Source organism: Trichosurus vulpecula, chromosome 1, assembly GCF_011100635.1.
Source record: "Trichosurus vulpecula isolate mTriVul1 chromosome 1, mTriVul1.pri, whole genome shotgun sequence".
In the NCBI taxonomy this organism is placed as follows: domain Eukaryota; kingdom Metazoa; phylum Chordata; class Mammalia; order Diprotodontia; family Phalangeridae; genus Trichosurus; species Trichosurus vulpecula.
In genome coordinates, this window is record NC_050573.1 from 24046105 (window position 1) to 24067554 (window position 21450).

At 52.6% G+C, this 21450-nt stretch overlaps 1 protein-coding gene across 3 annotated transcripts in view; it reads left to right on the forward strand.

Moving 5' to 3' along the window:
• Positions 1 to 402: 402 nt before the first annotated feature.
• PXN (paxillin) overlaps positions 403 to 21450 on the forward strand; it is a 56794-nt gene continuing 35746 nt past the window's right edge. For 2 of the 3 annotated variants that reach the window (XM_036765084.1, XM_036765090.1), the window contains exon 1: positions 436 to 523. In XM_036765084.1, coding sequence (XP_036620979.1) covers positions 511 to 523 — 13 coding nt within the window. In that variant the 5' untranslated portion in view covers positions 436 to 510. Of the gene's footprint in view, positions 524 to 21450 lie in introns of all 3 variants that reach the window. The other variant, XM_036765096.1, reaches the window with a different exon arrangement.

A 21450-nucleotide genomic window follows, 5' to 3' on the forward strand; every position in this document is an offset into this window, starting at 1 on the left:
GCGTGTGGATGGGTGTTGGGGGCTCCCACGTGGTCCGTGTAGGGACAAGACTCGGTATGGGGGGTTCCCACATGGTGTGTGGGTGAAAGGGTCAATTATCCCGCAGCTCTTGGTGGGGGGCTCCCACACGATGGGGGCTCCCGCGTGGGGGCGCAGGGACGGGGGTCGGGTGTTCAGGGGGCTCCCACGTGGGAGTGTGGCCCACTGGGCGGGAGCGCGCCGGGCCAAGGCCGGGACTGGGCGGGGGGAGGCCCCACGCGCGGAGACGCCGCTGCGGGAAAGCTCCGGCAGGGGGCGCCCGGGGCCCGCGGGCCCGCGCAGGGCGCGCCCCCGCAGGCCCCTCCCCCCCGTCTCGGCGCGAGCGCAGGGGGGCGGGGCAGGGCGTGCGCGCGCGGGAGGACTAGCGGGGGCGCGGGCGCGCTCCGGGCCGAGCTCGCCGCGGCGGCGGAAAAGTTGCGGGGCGGAGAGAGCGCGAGCTAGCGAGGCGAGAGCGGGGAGAGCGGCCCGGCCATGGACGACCTCGGTGAGTGCGCGGGCCCACGCGCGACCGGGGCCCCCGCCGCCATCGCCCCACGGGGCGCGGCTGGGACCCCCCCCCGGGCTGGGGGGCAGCTGGCAGCCCCCGCGGGCACTTCTAACGAGCTTTGAGACTCCCCCACAGCGTCCCCACCCCAGCACCGTCCCGGCGCCGGGGGCCTGGGGGGCCAGCGGGCAGGCCCCCACCCCTTCTCTTACTCGTCTCCCCCCCTGCACCCGCCTCCCCACCCCCCAATCCTTGGAAGTAGAAGCTGGGTCCGGGAAGAGCAGGGGAGCCCCCTTCCGGAGCACTCCCACCTGAGGCTGGGGGGCTGCTGTCCGGGGCACGGGGGGGCTTGCTCGCAGGTCGGAGACAACCCCGAGGGTCCGCGACTCTGAAATGAGGTCTCCCGGGTGGGATGGGTCCCAGCCTGTGTTTGTTTCCCCGTGAAACTGACGAGGTGTCCGGGGGCTGGGCGTCCGGCCCCTCGGGGTTAGAGCCCCAAGCCATCCATGGAGGCTGGACACCGGGCGCACCCCTCGCCTCGGGACAGTCCGACCCCCAAGAGGGGAAGGGGATGCCCGAGCCAGAGTTTGCTCCCTCCCTGCTTAGGGGTCCTCTGGCCCTGGAAGCCGGCTCCCCCTCCGGGCTGGTGCCTCTGCTGGGGGTGGGCACTCCCTGAGCCCCAGGAGACCCCCTGCCCGCACGGCGGGGGGGGTGTGGTCATTCATGACCCGGAGGGGAGAAAAGGGACCATGGAGTAAGGAAAAGTTAGCCGCTGCTTGCTTGAGTGAAAGCCATGCTGGAGAGGGAGAGGGAGAGAGAGACAGAGAGAGAGGGAAAGAGATGGGGGGGGGGGAGACAGAGAGACAGAGAAGGAGAGGGGGAGAGAGAGAGACAGAGAGATGGGGGGGAAAGGGGGGGAGAGAGAGAGAGAGAGAGAGTGTGTGTGAGTGTGTGTGTGTGTGTGTGTGTGTGTGTGTGTGTGTGTGCATGCATGCATGTATGGACCTTGGGTGACTGGACAACTCTGCTCTCTCAGGATGTATTCGACAGACAGGACAGATGGGGCCTCCTCCTCCAGTGCCCAGTATACTGTGGGCAGTTTGGACGCCAGGTCTGAGCTATTTGTAGGCACAGGAGTGTTTCCAGGCAGAGGTAGGGAGGAGGGTAATTTGGGAGTGCCTCTCTGACCCTTCTCTGGGTGCCTTCCCCCAGAGACTAAGTGGAGGGGTAGCCCAGGGGTTATATTCGTGCCAAACTGAGTTCTTCCATGGCTAGACTTGGCACACATTTTCTAACATTCTCAGGGCTGGCATTGGTTCTGGGCAGGTATTTTTCCTTTAAAAATGGATATGCCTACAGGAAGTCTGGGAGAGCCTTTGCTTACCCAGTACCTCATCTAAACAATTTGTTATTTGGGGTGGGGTGGGAGGGGAATGACCAGAGTTGGAAGTGCAGTACCACGGACCAGTGGAAGTCAAAACATTTGGTTTGGTGCAAATTTCACCTTCTGATGCTTCCTCCCTATCTCACTTTGGGCAAGTTACTTTACCATTCTGGGCCTCAGTTTCCTCTTCTGTAAATGGAGAAGGTTGGACTAACTGGTCTCTTGAGGTGCCTTCTTTCTCACTCTGTCATCTCTTCGAATCCCTGGGCTGTCTAGAGGCAGCTTAGAAGGATCACACCTCTTTCTTCATCTCACAGAAACTCTCCCTTCATCCCAGACACAGCTCCAATAAACCAATCCAGTAAACATTTATTAAGCACCTGCTGTATGCCAGGCACTATACTAAAGTGCTGGGGGCTTAACCACTACTAGTCCAGGGGCCACCTGCCATATAAGGGATTTCCTGGTCCCTTCTCTCGTTATGAATGTCGCCTCTTTGAAATATCTTTGGTTTTATTTTCCATATACTTTCATACACTTAGCTGTGTAAGTTTTTATATTTCCTTATCTGTGTTCATCCCCTCCCCCTAGGCCCCCAGTAGATTGGGAGCTCCTTGAGGGTAGGGACTTTTTTTTTTGGTATCTGCTGCTCCTGGTACTGTGCTGGGCACATAGTAGGCACTTAATGTCACCCCTAAGAACTTGGCATAGTGAAAAAAAGAACATTGCCTCTGGAGTCAGAGGATCCGGGTTTATATTCTTCCTCTGACAGTTACTACTACACTCTCTCCGGGGCCTCAGTTTCCTCATCTGTCAAAAGGGGGGGGGGGGTTGGACATGATTCCTCTGAGGTCTTCTCCAGTCTTAGAGCCGTGACCTCTTGCATTGTCTCCTGTGACCCTTCCACCTCTAAACTGAACATCCCAAGCTGCTTCCAGCATGTTTTTTCTCTGTGGTGCTCAGGGGACTGGAGTTTGAAGTTGAGATCCTGGATGCCTGCCCTCATATGCTTCCTCCTCCTCCTCCATGTAGGGAAAAGGAACATAGTTACTCCCTGAAAGGAAAGATGGAACAGGTTGGAGCAGGGGGGACACCGTGTTTCAGTGGCCTGGATCTGGGTGCAGCTGTGCTCCCAGGAGCCAGTGGGACCACGCCTGGCTCATGAGCCTGAGGCCACTTGGTGGTGGGTGAGGGAGGGAGGGCAGAGGAATTTGCCAGGCCTCTGGGTCTCAGCCCCTCTGTCTTTCTGGCTGGCTGCTCCCAGAGTTGGCTGTCAGCTGTTTTTCTGAGGTTGGACACAATAATGGCCCGGTCTCGTGTTTTTATTTTTCTCCTCCCCAGAGCGCTTTCAGCTGGGAGCCCCATTAGAGAGCTTATGAGCCAGCTTTTTTCTTTTGGGCTGATGGGACTGGGGGGGTAGGGGAGTAGGTTGGGGGGGTGGGGTAGCAGAACTTTTGCAGCCAGACTTTTGTTTTTGGAAAAGAATTGGAGAAACGTTCCCTCCCTGGAGCAGCCTGTGACAGACAGACTGGCCATGTGTTGTTTAATAAGTAACAAATTTATAACTCTTCCGTTGGTTGGGCAGAGAACGTAAACACAAAGTGTCCAGCCCTGCCCTCCTCTTCTTTGCCCTGGCCGGTCCTGCCTTCATCTTTCTCCCTCAGTCCAATGTTGCTGGTGGCTTTTCTTGCTAATTGTAGACTTTCCTTTGGCTGAGAGTCTGGGCTGGGCTCTCCTGGATGCCACCTGAAGTGTGCTCTGATGGCATTTCTGACCATACTCAGTCTCAGAACCAGCCCTAGTTTTGCTCAGTTCGAAGTGACTGTATGGCGGCCATACCTTGTGAGGCAGCTTAGCTGGTTGCAAAGTGTATTGGCTTTGGAGTCAGTTGCCTTCCACTTGTGTAACCTTGAGCAACTTCCCTGGGCCTGCCTCAGTATCCTTGTCTGTAAAATGGGAGGATTTGGCTAGAGGCCACTAGGTGGCTGGGTAGATAGTTTGGGCCTGGAGTCAGGAAGAGCTGAGTTCAAACCCTGCCTCAGATGCCTACTGGCTGTTTGACTCTGGGCAGGGCATTTTATCTCTCAGCCTCAGTTTCCCTAGTTATTACATATTATAATGACATCTGCTTCATAGGGTTGTTGTGAAACTCAAGATCCAGTGAGGCAACATATATGTAATACGCCTTTGCAGACCTTAAATATAAGTGCTAGCTACGAGGGTGAAGATTATTATGGCCTCCCAGGATCTCCGCCCTGCTCTCTCCTGTGATCTTATGATGCGCTGTCTAGGAGACTGATGGCTGTCTAGGCTGGCTCTCTGCCTATAGTCAATGACTCTTGTCCTCTCCCATCCCCTGTGTGACTAACTAAGGGGAAGGGGGTGTGGGGGCTGATGAATGTTTTGTTCCCCATGAAATGCCTGCCCTGGAGACTACACCCAGGAAATGGCCTTCAGGGGACACAGTGGTCTCGGCTCCAGCCCCCACCCCTTTTAACTCTGAGTTCCCCCAGGCCCCTCCTGGGGGGCCCAGCCAGCTGTTGGCATTGCCCACTAGCCTCTGCAGTCTGGATCTGTCAGCTTTCAGCTTCCCAGAAGCTCTGACCCTTTGGAAAACAGAGTCTTATTGTCCTGTTGGGGGGCAGGGGAGTTGCCTCAGGCAGCCTGGGCCTGTTTCCATGGAAAGTCTGGACTTTGCGCTGTCCGTCTGTGGCTCCTCTGTGTGTCGGGCCAGGGTCAGGGGCACCCAGCTGCTGGGTCTGGGGAAGTGGCTTGCCTAAGCCAGTGGAGTGGCTGATGCCCTCGCCTTGGGCACGGAGCCTGATTCTCCCTAGAGCTGGGCACTTTGTTGTATGTTTGCTTCCCCGGGGTCCTCCCAATAGAGTGTAGTCTGTACCTTGTAGAAGAACGTAAACTCCTTGAGGGCAGGGAACCTTTGTGTCAACCAGGCCTCCTGGCACTGTATATTTGCTGAACTGTAAAATTAGGGTCCTAGACTGTCAGTATGTGTGTGTGTGTGTGTGTGTCTGTCCTGCTTATACTACACACTACAATACCCATTTCCCTTAGTTTCCTGAGAGGTGAGTCCGCAGATCAACATGGGTTAGTGCAGAAAGCAGTAGATTGAAGGCCTGTGGTCCTGGGTTCAAATGCCAGCTCTGCCAGCTGGGCAGATCACATCCCCCTCTGTGAAATGCAGGGATCCATGAGATAATGTCTAAGGTACAATCCAATTAAGCTTGGCAGCTCCTGGTCTGCCATCCCTAACATAGTGCCTGGCATCCAGTAGGCACTTAATAAATGCTTTTTTTTTTTTTGATGGAGAAGTCCTTTCATCCTCACCAAGTCACTGATCTTCATTTGCCCATGAGGTGAGTGGCTGCAGATCTCAATGCCTAGGCCAGAAGAGTAAGTACCCTGTTTCCTAGACCCTGTCCTCCTTCGCAGTTCTGGATAGACCAGGGGCAGGGAACCTGAAGGCTGCAGGTTCTCCACCCGGGATATGGACTCTCCTTGGGGATTGTGAATGTTGATGGGCCCAGAGAGACTTGTTCAAAGTCACCTAGGTCCAGGATTTAGAACCCAGGGCTTCTGGCTGTAAGCCCAGCTCCTTCCCTTACCCCAGTGTTCTAAGTTGTCATCTTCAGAAATAGATGCCCCAGGCCCTTGCCCTGGCATCGTGCCCACCCTGGGACTGTTTCAGGGCCCTCCTGGCCTTAGCCAGTGAGCTGTGAGCTTTTCTTCAGCCTCTGAGGGAAGCTTTTTTTATCTCTCAGGTTGTTCCTTCTGGAGGCTTCATTTTGGGGTCTACACGGTGACCACTATTCCTAGTCCCACCGTGCTTTTCCAGGCTCCAGGGTGAGTCTTTGAAATTCAGGAGCTGACTTTCCCAGAGTACTTTAATTTTTTTGTTTTATGATTTTTTTAGAGGCAATTGGGGTTAAATGACTTGCCCAGGGTCACCCAGCTGGTAAGTGTCTGAGGCTGGATTTGAACTCAGGTCCTCCTGACTCCAAGGTCTGTGCTATAGCCACTGTGCCACCCAGCTGCCCCTCCCAGAGTGCTTAGGACTTTTTCTTTATGCCCCAGACATCCAGCCTTCCGTTCGCCTTACCTTGTGTGTGACGTTCTCCCTGGAACTTGGTCATTTCATGTGCGCAGCAGGAACTTAATAGATGTCTCCTTGCCTTGAAATGAATTCTGGGGCCCAGGGGCAAAGGTGAAGGGGAAAGAGCTCTGCATCTGGAGTCGTAGGACCTTGGGTTCAAATCCTGCCTCTGGTCACTACTGAGACTTTGGGTAAGTCACTTGACCTGTCTGGGCCTCAGGTCCCTCTATCATGAATGAAGACTTTGGATCGGATCTGGGAATTTTGGATCACTTGCTGCCCGTGCGGCCTTGGGCATACTGTGGGTGACCTCTCTGAGTCCTGGAGTAGATGCCTTCTAGGGTCCCCACAAGTAGCCCCTCATCTGGAGCCCATCCTGCTGGGCAGAGCCATGGAGGGCAGAGGCCACATTTTAAGAACCCTCCTGGTAAAGACATACTTAGCCTTACGCAGGAAACTGGAGATCATGCTGTTAGGGCCCTTGTGTGAGATACTCTTATCTTAAGACATTCTGCAAACCTCAGAGTGTTACTGACATGTCAGCTATTCTGAGCGAGTCTTAGGAGTCTTCTGGGGGTCCCTTTTTTTGCCCCTTGAGGCAGCAGATCGAGTAGAAAGGCCTGGAGTTGGAGATAGTGGTCCTGGGTTCAGATCCTATCTCTGGTTCTCACTCTGTGGTCTTGGACAGCCAATGCCCTCTCTTCCGACCCCAGTTCCTTCTCAGAAGACAAGAAAAGGACGAGAGGGTCTTTATCACTATTAATTGACCATCAGTGGACGTTAAAATAATTACAGTTTTACTTTGAAATTAAAACATTTATCCTACAATCTACTCTCTCTGCCTTACGGGGGGAAAAGTTTACTGTGTTGATAGACGCAGCTTGATCGCTTGAGATGTTCTTGTATTTTGGTCCTTCTTTAACAGCCTGGCTGGGGGCGGGGGAGGAGAAGTTACAGGGAAGGCAGATTTGGGGTGATCTAAGGAAAAACTTTGCAACAGAGCCCCCCCCCCCCCCCCGCCCCGGGTGGAATTGGCTTCTTTGCAAGATAGCGGCTCCCTCTCCCTGGAGGCTTTCACGTCCACTTGTCAGTGATGTGGGAGAAGGGATAATTCCTATTTATATAAGTGTTAGATGAAGTGACCTTTGAGGTCCCTTTCAGCTTTGGGCCAGAAAATCCCAGAAGCCCCATTTTCCTGTTTGGTTCACTGTCCTGCCTGTTGGGGAGATAGTAGGAATTTTGTGCGTGGCCTTAAACCAGGAGACAAGTGGGCTGTTGATGGGAACGGACGGGCCAAGACTGTCAGCTAGAGGTTACCACACCCCTACACACACACACACACACACACACACACACACACACACACGCAGAATTCCTATGAGAATGTGTGTCAGTGAGTATAGAGTGCAAGATTCAGAATTGGAAAGATGTGGATTTGAATTCCACCTCCACCATGTACTAACTATCTGTCTCTGGGTATGTTTCTTTGCCGATTTGAGCCTCAGTTTCCTCATCTGTAAATGGGGATAACGGTAACTTGTAGCCATGAATGTTAGCCCCTAGTGTTGCGTAGACATGGACAGAGGTCCCCCAGGAAGAGTTAGCCTGGATAATGAGTACGTGGGTGTGTAGACAGGGCTCCAGAAGCCTCCTGAAGGGCCATCAGGCCCAGCTCGTTCACTGACGGACGAGTCTTCCTGACTCCAAGGCCAGTGCCCTGTACTCCATGCAAGGTTACACTCGGCCATCCGGGCCAGTCCTTTTGGGAAGTACTCACAGATCCTTTTGAGTGATACTTGTGCCTTGGGCTCCAGTGAGATAATGCGGATGACGATATGAAAACTCTCTAGAAATAGTTGCTGCTCTTTTTCTCCCTGGAGTCCTGGTCTGGGTGTGTGTGGCTCTGAGCTGGCCCTCTGACCCTGGTGCTGGTGGGGGGATCTCTGGTGTAATCTGGAGCCGGGCTGGTTGTAGGCAGGAAGCCTGGGGAGAGCCTGGGCCAAGGGGGAGGAGGAGGAGGAGGGAGGAATGCCTGTCCTTTCACGTCATGCATGGCCTTATCAGGGGCTAGCTGAGCACCCCCAGGGGGTGACAGGGAGGCAGGGGCCAGAGTGACCTGAGGCTCAAACAGAGAACTCCTGGCCAGGCCAGGCCATCCAGTGGCCTGGGACCCACCAGGAGACCTGACCCTCCCAGCCCCCAGCCCCTGTCCTTTATGCTGAGTCAGAGCTGTGCCACTTGGCACCCTCCCACAGGGCTAGCTCAGCCTCCCTGGCACAGGGCAGCCATGCTTTGGGAAAGCACCCTGAGGCTGGCCCAACCAGCTCCCTCGGCTTCTCCAGAGAGGTGAGTGCCCCGGCAGCTCCCAGCGGGACAGGGTGTTGCCTGAGGTCTCCTTTCTGCTGGACCCAGGACCTCCTGGCCTGTCACGTGGTGGGGGATTGTGGGACCTTTCCCAGTGAGGTCCCTCGGGGAGTGTGTGTCATGGACTCGATCTCTGTTGGCTGACTTGGGAAGCAGGCATCGTGTGTTGGGGGGGATGGAAGGAAGGGGGGGTGCTGGGAGGAAGCTTTGTGTCATTCTTGGCCGGCTCTCAGGTAATTGTTTTAATGAAATGGAATTCAGCTAATTCAGAGCTTAACTTGGCAGAAACAGCCGCCCATGTTTGCCTCCCCTGTGTTTTTGGAGGGGGGTGGTGGTGGTGGACTCATTTCCCGCTGTTTGGAGTAGCGGAATTTAAGATGAGTGAGTCTAGAGAGAGGTGGGCAGCCACCCCAGGGAAGACCTCTGAGGAGGAGGAGGAGGAGGAAGGCACAGGACCCTTCAGCAGCCAGCAGGGTGCCAGGCCTGCCCATCTCCGAGCATCCTTCGAGGAGAACCTAGAACCAGCCTCTTCCTGAAGCCAGATAAGCTTTGTCACTCACAGTGATGATGGCGATGAGGAAGATGATGATGATGATGATGGTGGCCTTCCTCTCCCTTTCAAACCCTTTAGGTCTCTCCAGTGCCTGCCCTATGTAGGCAGGGGTTTAGGGCCTCCTCCCCAGCTTGCATCCTCTGCTTTCTTCTTTCCTTCCTGCTCAGAGAACCCTTCCTTGTCCCCTTCATCAGACTGGAGCTTCCAGCTTCTTTTCTTGTTTCTTGTTGCCGTTTCCCACTCTTGAAGTCCACAGCGGCCAGACCCCCTTGCTCCACCTACCCACCAACTCCCCTTCTCAGGCTCATTTCTTGTTCCCTTGAGGTGAGTGTCCCCAGAGGCTCAGTTATGCCCCCCCCCCCTTCTTCACTGGTCATCTCTCCCTATTCATATTCAAGCCTTCCCTTGTCAGGAGGGCGCATGGTAGGACAAACACTGAGTGAGCTCTTGCACACTTCCCTTTTCTACTTTGGGTCCCCGTTTTCTCTGTAAAATGTATAGCAGCAGCAGCAGAGTATCCCAGCTAGAGAGCCAACCTCTGAAGCCGGAACATCTGGGTTCTAGTTCTTCTGATATCATACTGGCTGTGTGACAAGGCCACCAGCCCCACTCAGACTCTTATGGCTTCTCACCTGGGCTCATGGCAATAGCCTTCTCTTCAGTCTCCCTTTTTCTCTCTCCACTGCCTCCTCCACCTAGCTGCCGGGAGACCCCCAAGGTACCCATCTGACTGGATTCTTCTCCTAGGTCACAGGCAGCCTGAAGGCCTCAGGTTCCCCACCCCTGGCCAATTGGATTCAGCCAAAAGGCTGCACTTAAGGATATAGAAGGCCACATGTGGCCTGAAGATTCCCCACCCCTAGCCTAGGTCATCAGCCCGAGTGGCTCTGTTACCTTGAGGCTAAAATACTGGCTTCTCAGCCTAGATCTGCTCTGCTACTCCTTCCTTCCAGATTTATCTCCATCGCTTCCTCTCTACTTGCAAAAATAAATTATTGACACTTTAAAAAAACATCTTTCACTTCCCAGGGAGGGGAGTGTCTGCCGTCCCCCCCCCCCCCAACTTTCCTTTGTAACAATCAGGAGAAACAAAGCAGTAGATTGTGCTTGTCTAAAACTGCCTCCTTTTCAGCAGAATGGTGGGAAGCAAGCTTCACAATCAGCCTTTTGAAGTTAGAGGCAGCCACACGAATTTTCCATCCCTGCAAGACCGGACTGCCCCAAGCTCAGCACATTTCATTGGTTGCCATCAAACCTTAGCACAGGCTCTGGCCCCTTCTCGGCCCCTCCTCCACCCCTGCTGTGCTGTCTCCTCATTTCCGCCATTCCTGAACACCTTTCCTGGTCCCCACAGCTGCCAGTCTTCTCTGCCTCCTCCGATGACCTTGGATGGACATTCGCAAGTAGAAGCCGCGCTCCTTGAGGAGCTTAGCCCTGTGACACAAGGTGGTGGGATACATTCCACCTAGAGTCTTACGTATCTGCTATGTGTAGGCCCCATGAAAAATTGCTTGTTGAATTAAATTCCAAGATGACTCTCTGTTCTCCCAACTTGTCCTAAGGGGCTTCAGAAATCATTTGCTGGTGGTGATTGTGCAGTTAATTGTTATGTCTCCCCTAGGCTTTCCCCACATCCTTTGTTGTGGTCCATCTTGCCTTCTTATTTTGCCTTGAAGCCTCTCCCCAAGTCATTAAATGGCCTTCCTTCTGTCCATGGACTGCAGCCTTTTTCTTTTGAGAAATATTGACTAAAAGGCCATCTCCTACAGTAAGCTTTCTTGGCTAGGCCAGGTATGTCCATCTGCCTGGGAAAACCCGGGCTTGGAGTCAGGATGCCCTGGACTTCCTGCCTCAGGGACTGTGTGATCTTAGGCCGGTCAATTAACCTTTCTCTGAGCCTTAGTATCTCATCTGCCATGTGGGAATGGTAACGTTTGCCCTGTACACCTACCAGGGTTGTTGTAGGAAGAGGGCCTTGCAAAACCTGAAGGTGCCATAGACAGGTGAGGAGGAGGAGGAGAAGGACGCCAGTGATTTTGTCAGGGTGGTGAGCTCCTTGTATGGAAATTCCCTCTGCATATTGCAGCATATTGCAGTTGCATATTGCAACTTCCTAGTCATAAGGAGCTGCCCAGGGTCACATGGCTGGTGTGGGTCAGATTGGTCCAGTGAGTGGCACACAGGTGGCATTTAATAAATGCTTGAATCCAGGTCTTCCTGGGCTGCTCTGTCCACTGTTCCAAGCTGTGTCTCTTTTTCTCCTCCTCATCTGCTCATCCGTGTTGATTCTGTCTATAGATTTACTCCCCATTTCTTATTTTTCTATGATTTCTTTTTTCCATTTGCACTCCAGCTCTCAGTATAATGCTTTGCACATAGTAGGTGCTTAGTAAATACTTCATTCATTCATTTCTGTTTAGAGTCACCCATTCAGTCCACATTTCAGGATTGCCTGAAGGAAATGGGTGCAGTGAATCCATCTGGCAATTCTTGAGTAGACGTCTGCTCTGTGCCCGGCTCAAAGACAGAAGCAACACAGTTTGACCTCAAGGTGCGTTCTCTTGGGAGAGTACCACATGGAAAGAGAGAAGTGTAGCTCAGAAGGGGAGTGGAGGTGGGAGAGAGAGCTAAGAAGCTGTCTCTGAATAACCTGGAGCTCTGGCCAGTTAGAGGGGCCAACAGAACGGGCCAGCGGACAGAGTCCTGGCATTCAAAGGCTCAGAACCAGGGAGTGATTGTGCATTAGGCACGGCAGCTTTTGGGGCCTTGTGGCCTCCACAGTAAAAGGCAAGGACCTGATGGCCTCCAAGGCCCAGCTCTAAGTCTGATGTGGGGGCAGAGGTAGCCCTGGGAGGAATGTGACAAGACCAGCTGGACCGGAGGCCTTTTGTTTCTGACAAGCCAGTGAAGGGCATTTCTCTCATTTGTCTAGTTGCTATAGGGCAGATCAGAGTCTGTGCTACCTCCCTTTGCCCTGGCCTTCCTGGACTGTTGCTCTGACACACTTGACCACATGTGGAGGTATGCCTACCTACGTGGATCCGGAAGTGCTCAGAGCCCCTCTGATCCAGGACTCAGAGTGCATCTTTCTCTGAGATCCCCCTGCCGAGAATCCTCTTCCTGCCACCTCCTCTTCCTCTCTTCCTTCTTCTTCCTCCTTCCTCCTCCTCTTCCTTCTCTTCTTCCTCCTCCTCTTCACTCACTCTTTGGTTGTTTAGTAGAATATATCAGAGGATACCCAGTGTGAGCATTGGCCTGCTTCCTGTGTATGTTTTGCCAGGACCTGCTGTCATTGTCATCACTGTCATCCTCATAGCCACTTCATCTGGTCCTCCCCAGAAGCTTCCAAAGGTGCTGCTATCTTATTATCCTCAATTTACAGAAGAGGGAGTTGAGACCCAGAGAGGAGTGATTTACCTAGGGCTGTCCAGATGGTAAACGTCAGGCAGAAGTTTGAACCCAGATCTTTCTGACTCCAGGTCCAGTGCTGCTTCTGTATTTAGGCATCTTGGGTGCCCTCCCATTACCTGTGGGCTGATGGTTGGATGCAGAGTCACGTAGAATCCAGCCAAGGCTTATTAAGAACCTTTTGGGTGCAGGGGTGGTAAGCCAAGTGGTCAAGTGTTTCAGGTTTGGGAGAAATATTTGGAGACATCTAACAGTGACTCAGAGGTTCACTCTGAGCACAGCAACACCAGCCAGGGGGCATGTCAGCCACACCGCCGAGGAGAGAGGGGCCAATGGCAATCCAGAGGCACTGAGGCCAAGCATGCCACCCACACAACCCAGAAAGACTGGGATCAGAGCAGGGGAGAAACCTGCCAGAGCCCGGGATGACAGGGGTCGACAAGCAGCCCACAACAGCCCTGTGATGTTCCCCGGCTCCGGCTCCCATTGCTACCAGTGGCCAGAATGTGTATGGGGCGTTCAGGGAGGACTAGCCCCTCTGGGGTGAGGGCTTCTCAAGCCCCTTTTCAGGGCTGCGCATCCACCTTTGGTGTTTCCCTTCACCCACCTCTCACTTGTGATTCCAAGAAGCTGAGGCATGGGCAGTAGCCACACCTGGGTAGAACTGTCTTAGCAGATGGGCTAAACCTTCATTCCATCGGTGAGTTCGCGGGGTGGCTACCTCAAGCGTGTCAAGACTTTCCCTGGAGGAATGGGCAGATGAGAACAACTTGTTCCAACGGCCATAAAGGAGGCTCAAGCAGGTACTGTGGAGCACTTGGTCAGACATCAGAGATGCTGACGTCATCCACCGCTTCTGGGAGCCTTGCCTGTCCTCCTGATTTTTGTCTTCCTGCTGGACTTCAGTGACTCTCTCTGGAAGAGAGAATGAGGCTGATGACTTTGCACAGCTCTGCCACACTGAAATCCAGTTCACACACGAGTCAAGACAACAATACCATGGGAAGGACACTCGGCTAGGACACAGCATTGGTTCAGTTGGATGAAGGCTGGTCACCTCCTCTCGCCTCCTCCCACGCTGGCTTTTATCTTTGGGCCACCAGCAAGCTCCGGCTGTCACTTGGTCCCCAAAATCCATTAAGTCTGGATAGCGGGAGGCTTCTGCATTTTGTAAGGAAAAGTCAGCCTAGACTGCTCGGGGTAGACATTCCCCAAGGACAGCAGGAAAGAGCCAAGGTTTGGATAAGACAGGGGCCTATCTTCTAGGTGCTGTTAAATCCAAACTATTGGATTAAGATCAGGAAGGACCCTGAGGAGTCATCTCTTCTTTAAGACCCTTTAACTACTGGAAGACAGGGTGGTAGAGTTAGGTCTGGAAGGGGCCTCAGAGGTTACATAGCCTTATGGATGAGGAAACTGACAGGTGACTTGTCCTATGTCACGTAGATGGCAGGTGTTTAAGGTAGGATTTGAATTCAGGTCTAGGGCCTCTGTAAACAACACCAAAGGGCACCTTGATTAATGTAGACAGCCTTGGAGAAAGAGAGATTGGTGTCCTGGGGAGGCATCAAGCGATGGTGGTGGTGGTGATGAAGAAGTGAGGGGAGACAAGCTCTGAGTGCAGATTCAGATTTGGACTGTAATCATAATTACAAGGGATGTGTCTGTAGTGCTTTAAAGTTTGCAAAGGACTTTACGGATCTTGTCTCATTTAATCCTCACTATGACCCTGGGTCTTATGATCTCCATTTTACAGTTGGGGAAGCTGAACATCAGAGATACTGAAGGATTTGACTGGTCACAAGCCCTGAGAGAGGGGGAGGAGGCCTTGGTACCCAGGTCCTTCTAACTCCGGGTTCACCACTTTAGGGACTGTCTTTTGCCTTTCTTTGTGTCCCTGGTGCTTGGCATAGCACACAGTAGGTGCTTAATAAATGCTTGTCGACTTCTTTATATTTCCAGTGTTTAGTATGGTGCCTGGCACACAGTAAGCGCTTAATAAATGCTTGTTGCTGTCTTTGTATCCTTGGTGTTTAGCATGGTGCCAGGCACACAGTAGGTGCTTAATAAATACTTGTTAGCTGTCTGACAGCACTCTGTCCCTGAAGCCACCCGGTACCCCAGGCCCATATCTGGGTGGCTGTCATCCCTTTTTAAGAGACTTCCTTGGCCTTTTTGCAGCTGTTCATCCTCAGGATGCCAGCCGGCCCTTGGCTTCAGGAGTTTTGGTTTTTGGCCTTCTGACTTTTCCTCCCTCTGTTTCCAGGAATGTCTCTCTTCCTCTGGTGGAAGTGGGAGTGCCCCCCGGCCTCTGTCTCATTTCCTCTGGAGCCGCATAAACTGGATGGTCTCTTGAAGTCCCTTGTAGTTCTCAAGGCTTCTGTCTAGTCTAGGGGAAGGAGTCAGAGAGTTGGAGTCTAAGGACCTGGGTTTGAATTCCAGCTGGGTGACCTTGAGCAAGTCATTTTTTGCCTCAGTTTCCCCATCTGTCAAGCGAGGGAGCACGCCTCGATGACATCTCAGGTCCTTCCCGGCCGCAGATCTTTGACGTCCTGGTGTTCCTGCCTCTGCTCCACTTTGTTTGTTGCCGTCCTGATTAGCTGAGTAGACAGACATTGACCGCTGCTCAGCCTTCCCGAGGGAGGGCCGGTGGGCTTCTGCCGGTTGTCCCAGGTGGTGCTTGTTTTCTTCCTGAATTCATTTAATCACAGCTAATGCCCGAGATGGAAAAGTTCTTGGTTCTCAGAGTTCGAGTTCTTCATTATGCAGTAGATAAAGAAGTGGCCTTGGAGCCAGGAAGTCCTGGTCACAGGTCAGATCCTGCCTCAGACGTGTCCGGGCTGGGTGGCCCTGGGCCCTTGGTGCCCCCAGGCAGCAGAGAGGGTGCTCACCTATGTTGGTAAAGGCAGTTTCTCATCTGGGAGTTCCCAAGACCAAGGTCCCAGTCCTACCCTTCTTCCTCCTTGTATTGGCTGACCGTCTTCTTTGGGATGAGGTGGCTGGATGGTGTGTGGGGATTAGGCTGTCAATCCCCAGACCTCTCTCAAACTGCCGCTTTCCATGCCCGGATTCTGAGAGTTTGGAGGGACCTCAGCAGCCACCTAATCTAACTTTGACCTGAAAACTAATCCCTCCTCCCACAGCCCTGAGACATGGTTATTTAGATTCTTCTTGGTGACCTCTGGGTGGTGGGGAGCTCACCACTTCCTTTGGCAGCTTGTCCCACTTTAGGACTATGCTCCTTGTGACCTCTAACTTCAGCTCCTGCCCCTTCCTGGGGGAGGGGAGGAAAGGGGAGAAAGTAAAGTTTCTTTGAAGGCTTTTCATTGTCCTGGTTGGTCTGAGACAACCTCGTTGGACCCAGAGTCTGGGGGATGGGATGGGTGATGGATCATGATCTGCTCCCACACTTCCTGTGCTCATTTCACAGACCTGAAGACAGCTGTCACCGGTCACCTGCCTGAAGTCCCTCCGGCCCAGAGACCCTCAATCACAGTTAGAAGGGGCCATGGAGGCCTTCCCTTCAAACCTGACCCTAAAATAGAAGCCGGGACAAATGCCCATCGCCAGATCTGCCTGAAGTCCTGTAGGGACAGGGAGCTCACTACCATTTCAGAAATACCATTCTACTTGGATAGATCCCCTGGTTAGGAAGTTTTTTTTTCTGAAATTGAGATGTCATGGGTGTGTTCACCTGTTCAGGAATCCAGACCTCTTTAGTATGGCCTGTTTCCATTTAGCTCTCCAGGAAAGGGCCCTGCATTTTCCTCGGTTAAAAATCCCAGCCTGACCTTTGCCACTTCCCTCCCTCCTTTCTAAGGAGACAACTTGAAGTATTTGGTTCAGCAAGCTTTCATTAAGGGTCTGTAAGTGCCAGGCATGTGCATACAAATAAATATGCCATCCTCTTCTTCCTCCTCCTCCTCATGGCATTTCCATAACACTTTAAGGCTTACAAAAACTCTCACCATATATTAATTACATCAGTACCCAGTCTACATAAAATCAAAGCGATCTTTATTCTGTTGTAGCACATCTTTAAGAACATGGTGGAGGGAGCTGAGGAAATGGGGGATTTGAAGGGACCACTGTGAGGAGGGAGAGAATTCTAGGCTTGGGGATAGTGAAAGGGCTGTGAAAAGGTCCAGCTGATGGCTATTCTGACCCAGAGACCCTCTCCCTTCTGCCTGTGCTCCTGTGGGGCAGGCCTTCTGAAGAATGTGGTGCCCAGGGCAGAGTCCTTCCTCCTCCCTCTTCCTCTCCTCCCCTCCCTCCCTTCCTTGCTTCCTCCCTCCCTTTTCTTCTTCCCTTCCTCTCTTTCTCCTTTTTCCCCCCTCCCCCTTCTTCCTCCTCCCCCTCCCTCTCCCTCCCTTTAATCTTAGGGGGAAGCTGTGCCTCCCCAGCTTGCTCTGTGGTCCAGCACATCCTTGATGGTTAACAGCGATTGATCAGGGAGATTGGCTGAATGTGAGAGAAGCGTCTTCTTGTCTCTGCCACGACCTGAAAGGTTTGCGTTTCTCTCTTGTTCCAAGTTTCTCTGAGGCCACCTGCTCTCACCTTCCCTCCAGGATGAAGGAGTGGAGGAGCCTGGACTTAGAGCTAGAAAAGGGCCCTTAAAGAACCCTCCTGCCTTTTTTTTTTAATGGGAAGACATTCATTACAATGAAATTAAAACATGGACATGCCATGCACTTAAAACCCTCAACAGCAATTCTCTGGTACCATAATTAAATTCTAATTGAAAGTGACTGGGATGAACTCCTGCATCATTTTCCTCTGGGTAATCTGAAATCTAATGGCTTTCTTTTTTAAAGATTTGTATTGATATCTTTCGTTTTGATATCGTTTTCATTTCCAGATATATCCTTCTGATCTCTCTTCCCCAGAGAGCCATCCCTTATTACAGAGCAAGAGAGTGGGGGGGGGGGAGAGGGAGAGAGAGAGAGAGACAGATGGAGAGAGGGCAGAGAGAGGGAGAGGGAGAGAAAGAGAGAAAGAAAGAGAAAAATGGAGAGGGGGAGGGGGGAGAGAGAAATGAAGAGAGGGAGAGAGAATGAGAAAGAGAGAATGAGAGTGAAAATGGAGAGGGAAGAAGGGAGAGAGAGGAGGAGGAGAGGGAAGTGAGAGAGAAAGAAACAGAGATGGGGGGGGCACATAGCCAAGCTTAGAGAATGTTCAATTGAATATTTTCCCTACTTCTAAAAACATTGGAGTATGAATTTCAAAAATAGTGAGTCTGAAATTTATTTTTCATTTCACAAAGGTTAAGACTCAAACAGTGGAAAACCAATAACTGCAGAGATGGAGCCCCAGAGAAGTAGCTTGGCCGAGGTGGCCTGGGCAGCAGGTGACATAACTGGGATTCAAATCCAGGTCCATTGACTTCAGATTCATGGTTCTTCCCAGTATACCATGATGTGCCCCCCCTGCCAATCTTGCCTTGTTTGATGCTCACCAAAAGAATTTGGGGGAATTTTGTTTAAAAGAAAGGGACAGGGATGCTAGTTTACATAGTAGGGAAGATGCTTCCTAGACTGTAGGCTTCTGGAAGGCTGGGACGGTCTTGTTGCCCTTCACTTCCCCAGGTCACCGAGCACAGCCCCTCCCTTGCTTGTCACAGGTGATTAGCAAATATTCAGTGCCTGAGTGAAGGGTTGGGTGGATGGTCAGGACCAGAGAAGTAATCGGCCCCTCCTGATCAGACCACATGTGGAGAACTGTGGTCAAGCCTCGGTGCCTTATTTTAGAAAGAATGCTGATTGCAGCCTGCTTTAATGGAAAGAGGGCTGGATTTGGAGTCAGTCAGTTCGAATTCTAGCTCTGAAGCTGCCTGTGTTCTGTGTGTATATCTTCTTTGTGCCCACTCCCTCAAATTTGGTCCCCCCACCCCCAGATTGGGAGCTGCTAGAGGGTAGCTGTCCTTCGCCCTACATTATATCCAGTGCCTGACACTTAGTAGGCACTTAATAAATGTTTGTCAACTGACTGATAACTGTAAAAATAAGGGGGTTGGGATCCGAAAATGAAATTGAATCTAAATAAAATAAAGGGTTTGGTAGTACTAGTTGGCTCCAAGGCTTCTTCCTCCCCTGATTCTGGGATCAGATGATGTAGCTGTTGAGAGCAGGACAGTGTCCAGAGAAGGCACCCAGGAGGGGCATGGCCTTGAGTCTTGGCCGTATAGAAATCGGCGGGAGGAGCTGGGGGCCTTTACCCAGAATGACAGAGGTAGGTGGGACAAGAGGGCAGTCCAGTCTTCACCGAGGGCCTGTCTGGTGGAAGGGGCCGTTAAGCTTTTCTGTTTGCTCCCTGGGGGCAGAATTAGGAGAAAGGATGAGGCAGATTTAGGTTTGATGGCAGGAAGACTTTCCTAGGGCTCAGGCTGCTGCCTTCCTCATTGGGAGGCCTGGTTATGGGCACACGGTTCATGAAACTGCCTCTAAGCTTGCTCAGGGATGAGGAGGAGGGCGTGTTCTGGGCCAGGTTCTAAGGGGAGGTGGGGGGCTGGGAGGGAGGCTGACCTGGTGTGAGCAGAGGGGGTCTGCCTGCTTGCTGTTGGGGCAGGAAGGACCTGGTTCCTCTGATAACTGGCTTGGCTGGGTGCCTCTTCCTCTCCCACAGGCTGATGTCAGGGAGTGGGGCTGACTGTCTTGTTTCCCAAGAGTCCTGGGGAGGTCACCAGTAGGGGATGCAGCCCATGTGGGTTCTGAGTGTTCTAGCAGAGGCCTGGAGCTGGAACAGAGCTAGGTAGAGAGGAAGGCCACTTTCTGACATCAGGTGAGGGTGGCTACAGGGTCATTTCTCCAAACTGCTACCTGATGGACTGCGGAGGGTTTGATCGGAGGAAATGGAAAAGCTAAGGGTCTCGGTTGTTTGGTCTCTGGGCACTGAGTGTTCCAGCATGGATGCCCAGGTCCTCATTGCCCTTTCTCCCTGGCATATGTGGTGGTGAATGGGATGGTCATAGTCCTGGAGCTGGAAGGAAGCTCAGAGGCCATGTGGTCCAGTCCTACTCATTTTACAGACGTGAGTGACTTACCCCAAGTCGCCCAGGTGAGAAGTGGGAGAGTGGGGTCCTTGGAGCCCAGATCCAGCCCTCCCGGTAGAGAATGACAGCAGGTCCAGAGCTGTCCTCCAGGCCAGGAAGGCCTGGGACACGTCCCAGCAGTGTGACCAGTAATTTCAGGGTCACCCCCAGCAACAATAGTTTGGTTGATGAGTTGCCGATTTGTATCAGTAAAGGAAGTTTCCATACCAGGAGAAAGTCCCTACCCTAACCGACCTCAGCAGTGAGCTCAGGCTTTTGAAAATAAACAAAGTACTTCCCCAAGGACTACTCCATAAGCCGAGGGAGGGTCATTGTGAATAGATGTTAGCTAAGTTGAAGTCAATCTCCATTTTACAGATGACAAAACTGAGGCATGGCCATGTGAAGTTTAAGCTTTATATTGTAAATAGAACACCTGTCTGTGAAAACTCAGCCCCAGAGAAATGAAGTGATTTGTCTGGGGTCACACAGCTCATAGTAAGTAGATTTGAATCCAGGTCTCCTGACTGAAGACCCTCCCCTCTCCTCACTACATTGTTGGCTGATGGGGCCTTTCTGGGCCTGCTTCATTCACAGTTTAGGCAATGAATGCAGTTTGTCTAGTGACTGCCCCGTGCTTCCCGTGCTCCCTGTTGAGGACTTAAGCAGATAGGAATCATTTTTTTGGTTCATCTGAAATGGGCCTGTTCTGGGCCAGAGAAGTGTGTGGGTCACCTGTGTCAGTAAGGGGGTGAGTCTCAATTCCAGTCCCCTGTATTTAGCCCTTACTATGTGCTATTATCATCCCAATTTTACAGATGAGGAAACCGAGGCTTTTGGTTAATTGACCTGCCAAGAGTCCCACAGCTATGAAGTGTCTGAGGCTGGATTTGAACTCACGTCTTCCTGACTCCAGACCTAGTGATCTAGCCACTGTTCCACCTAGGTGCTTTGTAGGACCTTCTACTTTTAAATCTCTCCTGCTAGGATCCAAGGACAACTTTAGCTTGGCATCTCAGACATCCTGAGGCCCATGAGCTGGGCCTTCCCTTGGGAGGAGTCAAATGTGTGAGCTTTGAGGATTCCAGAAAGGCACTCCCATTTGAGACAGTTAACATCTTGGGTTCTGTTTCTCCTCCCACCCCTGGACCTGCTGCCCTGAGGTCTCTGATGGATGGGAGCAGATGATACCTCTCCATTCACAGCAGAGCTGATAGCGCAGAACCCTCTCCCGAGCCCCCATCGGTGTTCTCAGGCCTTTGGCCTCCCTGCACTGAGCCCTCTCCTGAGCCCCCATCGGTGTTCTCAGGCCTTTGGCCTCCCTGTAGTGAGCCCTGTACCATTCTGAGTTCAGATCTGCCTCTAGATGGTCTTGTTCTCTGTGACTTTTTGAACTTGCTTTCTGGGTGGGGACTGTTTTCAGGGCCAGAGAGAAAGAACAGAACTGTTTCTCTGGGGTTATTGCACACGCCCTGTGGCTGTCTAGCTGTTGCTTCCCAGAATTGAGGGGATGAGCCTAGCTGGAGTTCTGCCAGGGTCAGGCTGCTCTGTTGGAAAGACCCCCAAGAGGCACTATCCTGCTGTCCGGCACCCCCGGGGATTCCCTCCCCGGGCCCTAGGTGATGTGTCCCATCTGCTGAGAGTTGTGGGTGGAAAGAGCCAGCATCCCGTTTTCCCTGGACCCCATCTGGAGCACTGCTTCTGGTGGAAGCCCTGTTTAGGAAGGACATTGAGAAACTGGGGAGAGTACAGAGAAGGGCCTCCCCCTGAGGAGGATGAGGTGAAGGAACTGGGGATGGATAACTTGTAAGAAGAAAAGCCTTGGCAGGATGAGGCTCACGATGAGAGCTGGCTGCCTTCCTTCGTCACACGTCTTTTCTCTGGGCCTCAGTTGCCTTATCTGTAAAGGGAGGGGGTTGGACTAAATGTGGTCATATAAGATGAGTATTTGAAAGAGGGAATGCGTCATGAAAAGGGGCTCTCCTTGATCTGCTTGGCCCCAGAGGGGAGCAGTGGGCGTAGCTGCAGAGGGCCAGATGTAAGCTTGGTGTTGGGGAAGACTTGGCCAGCGAGAGTGTGAGAG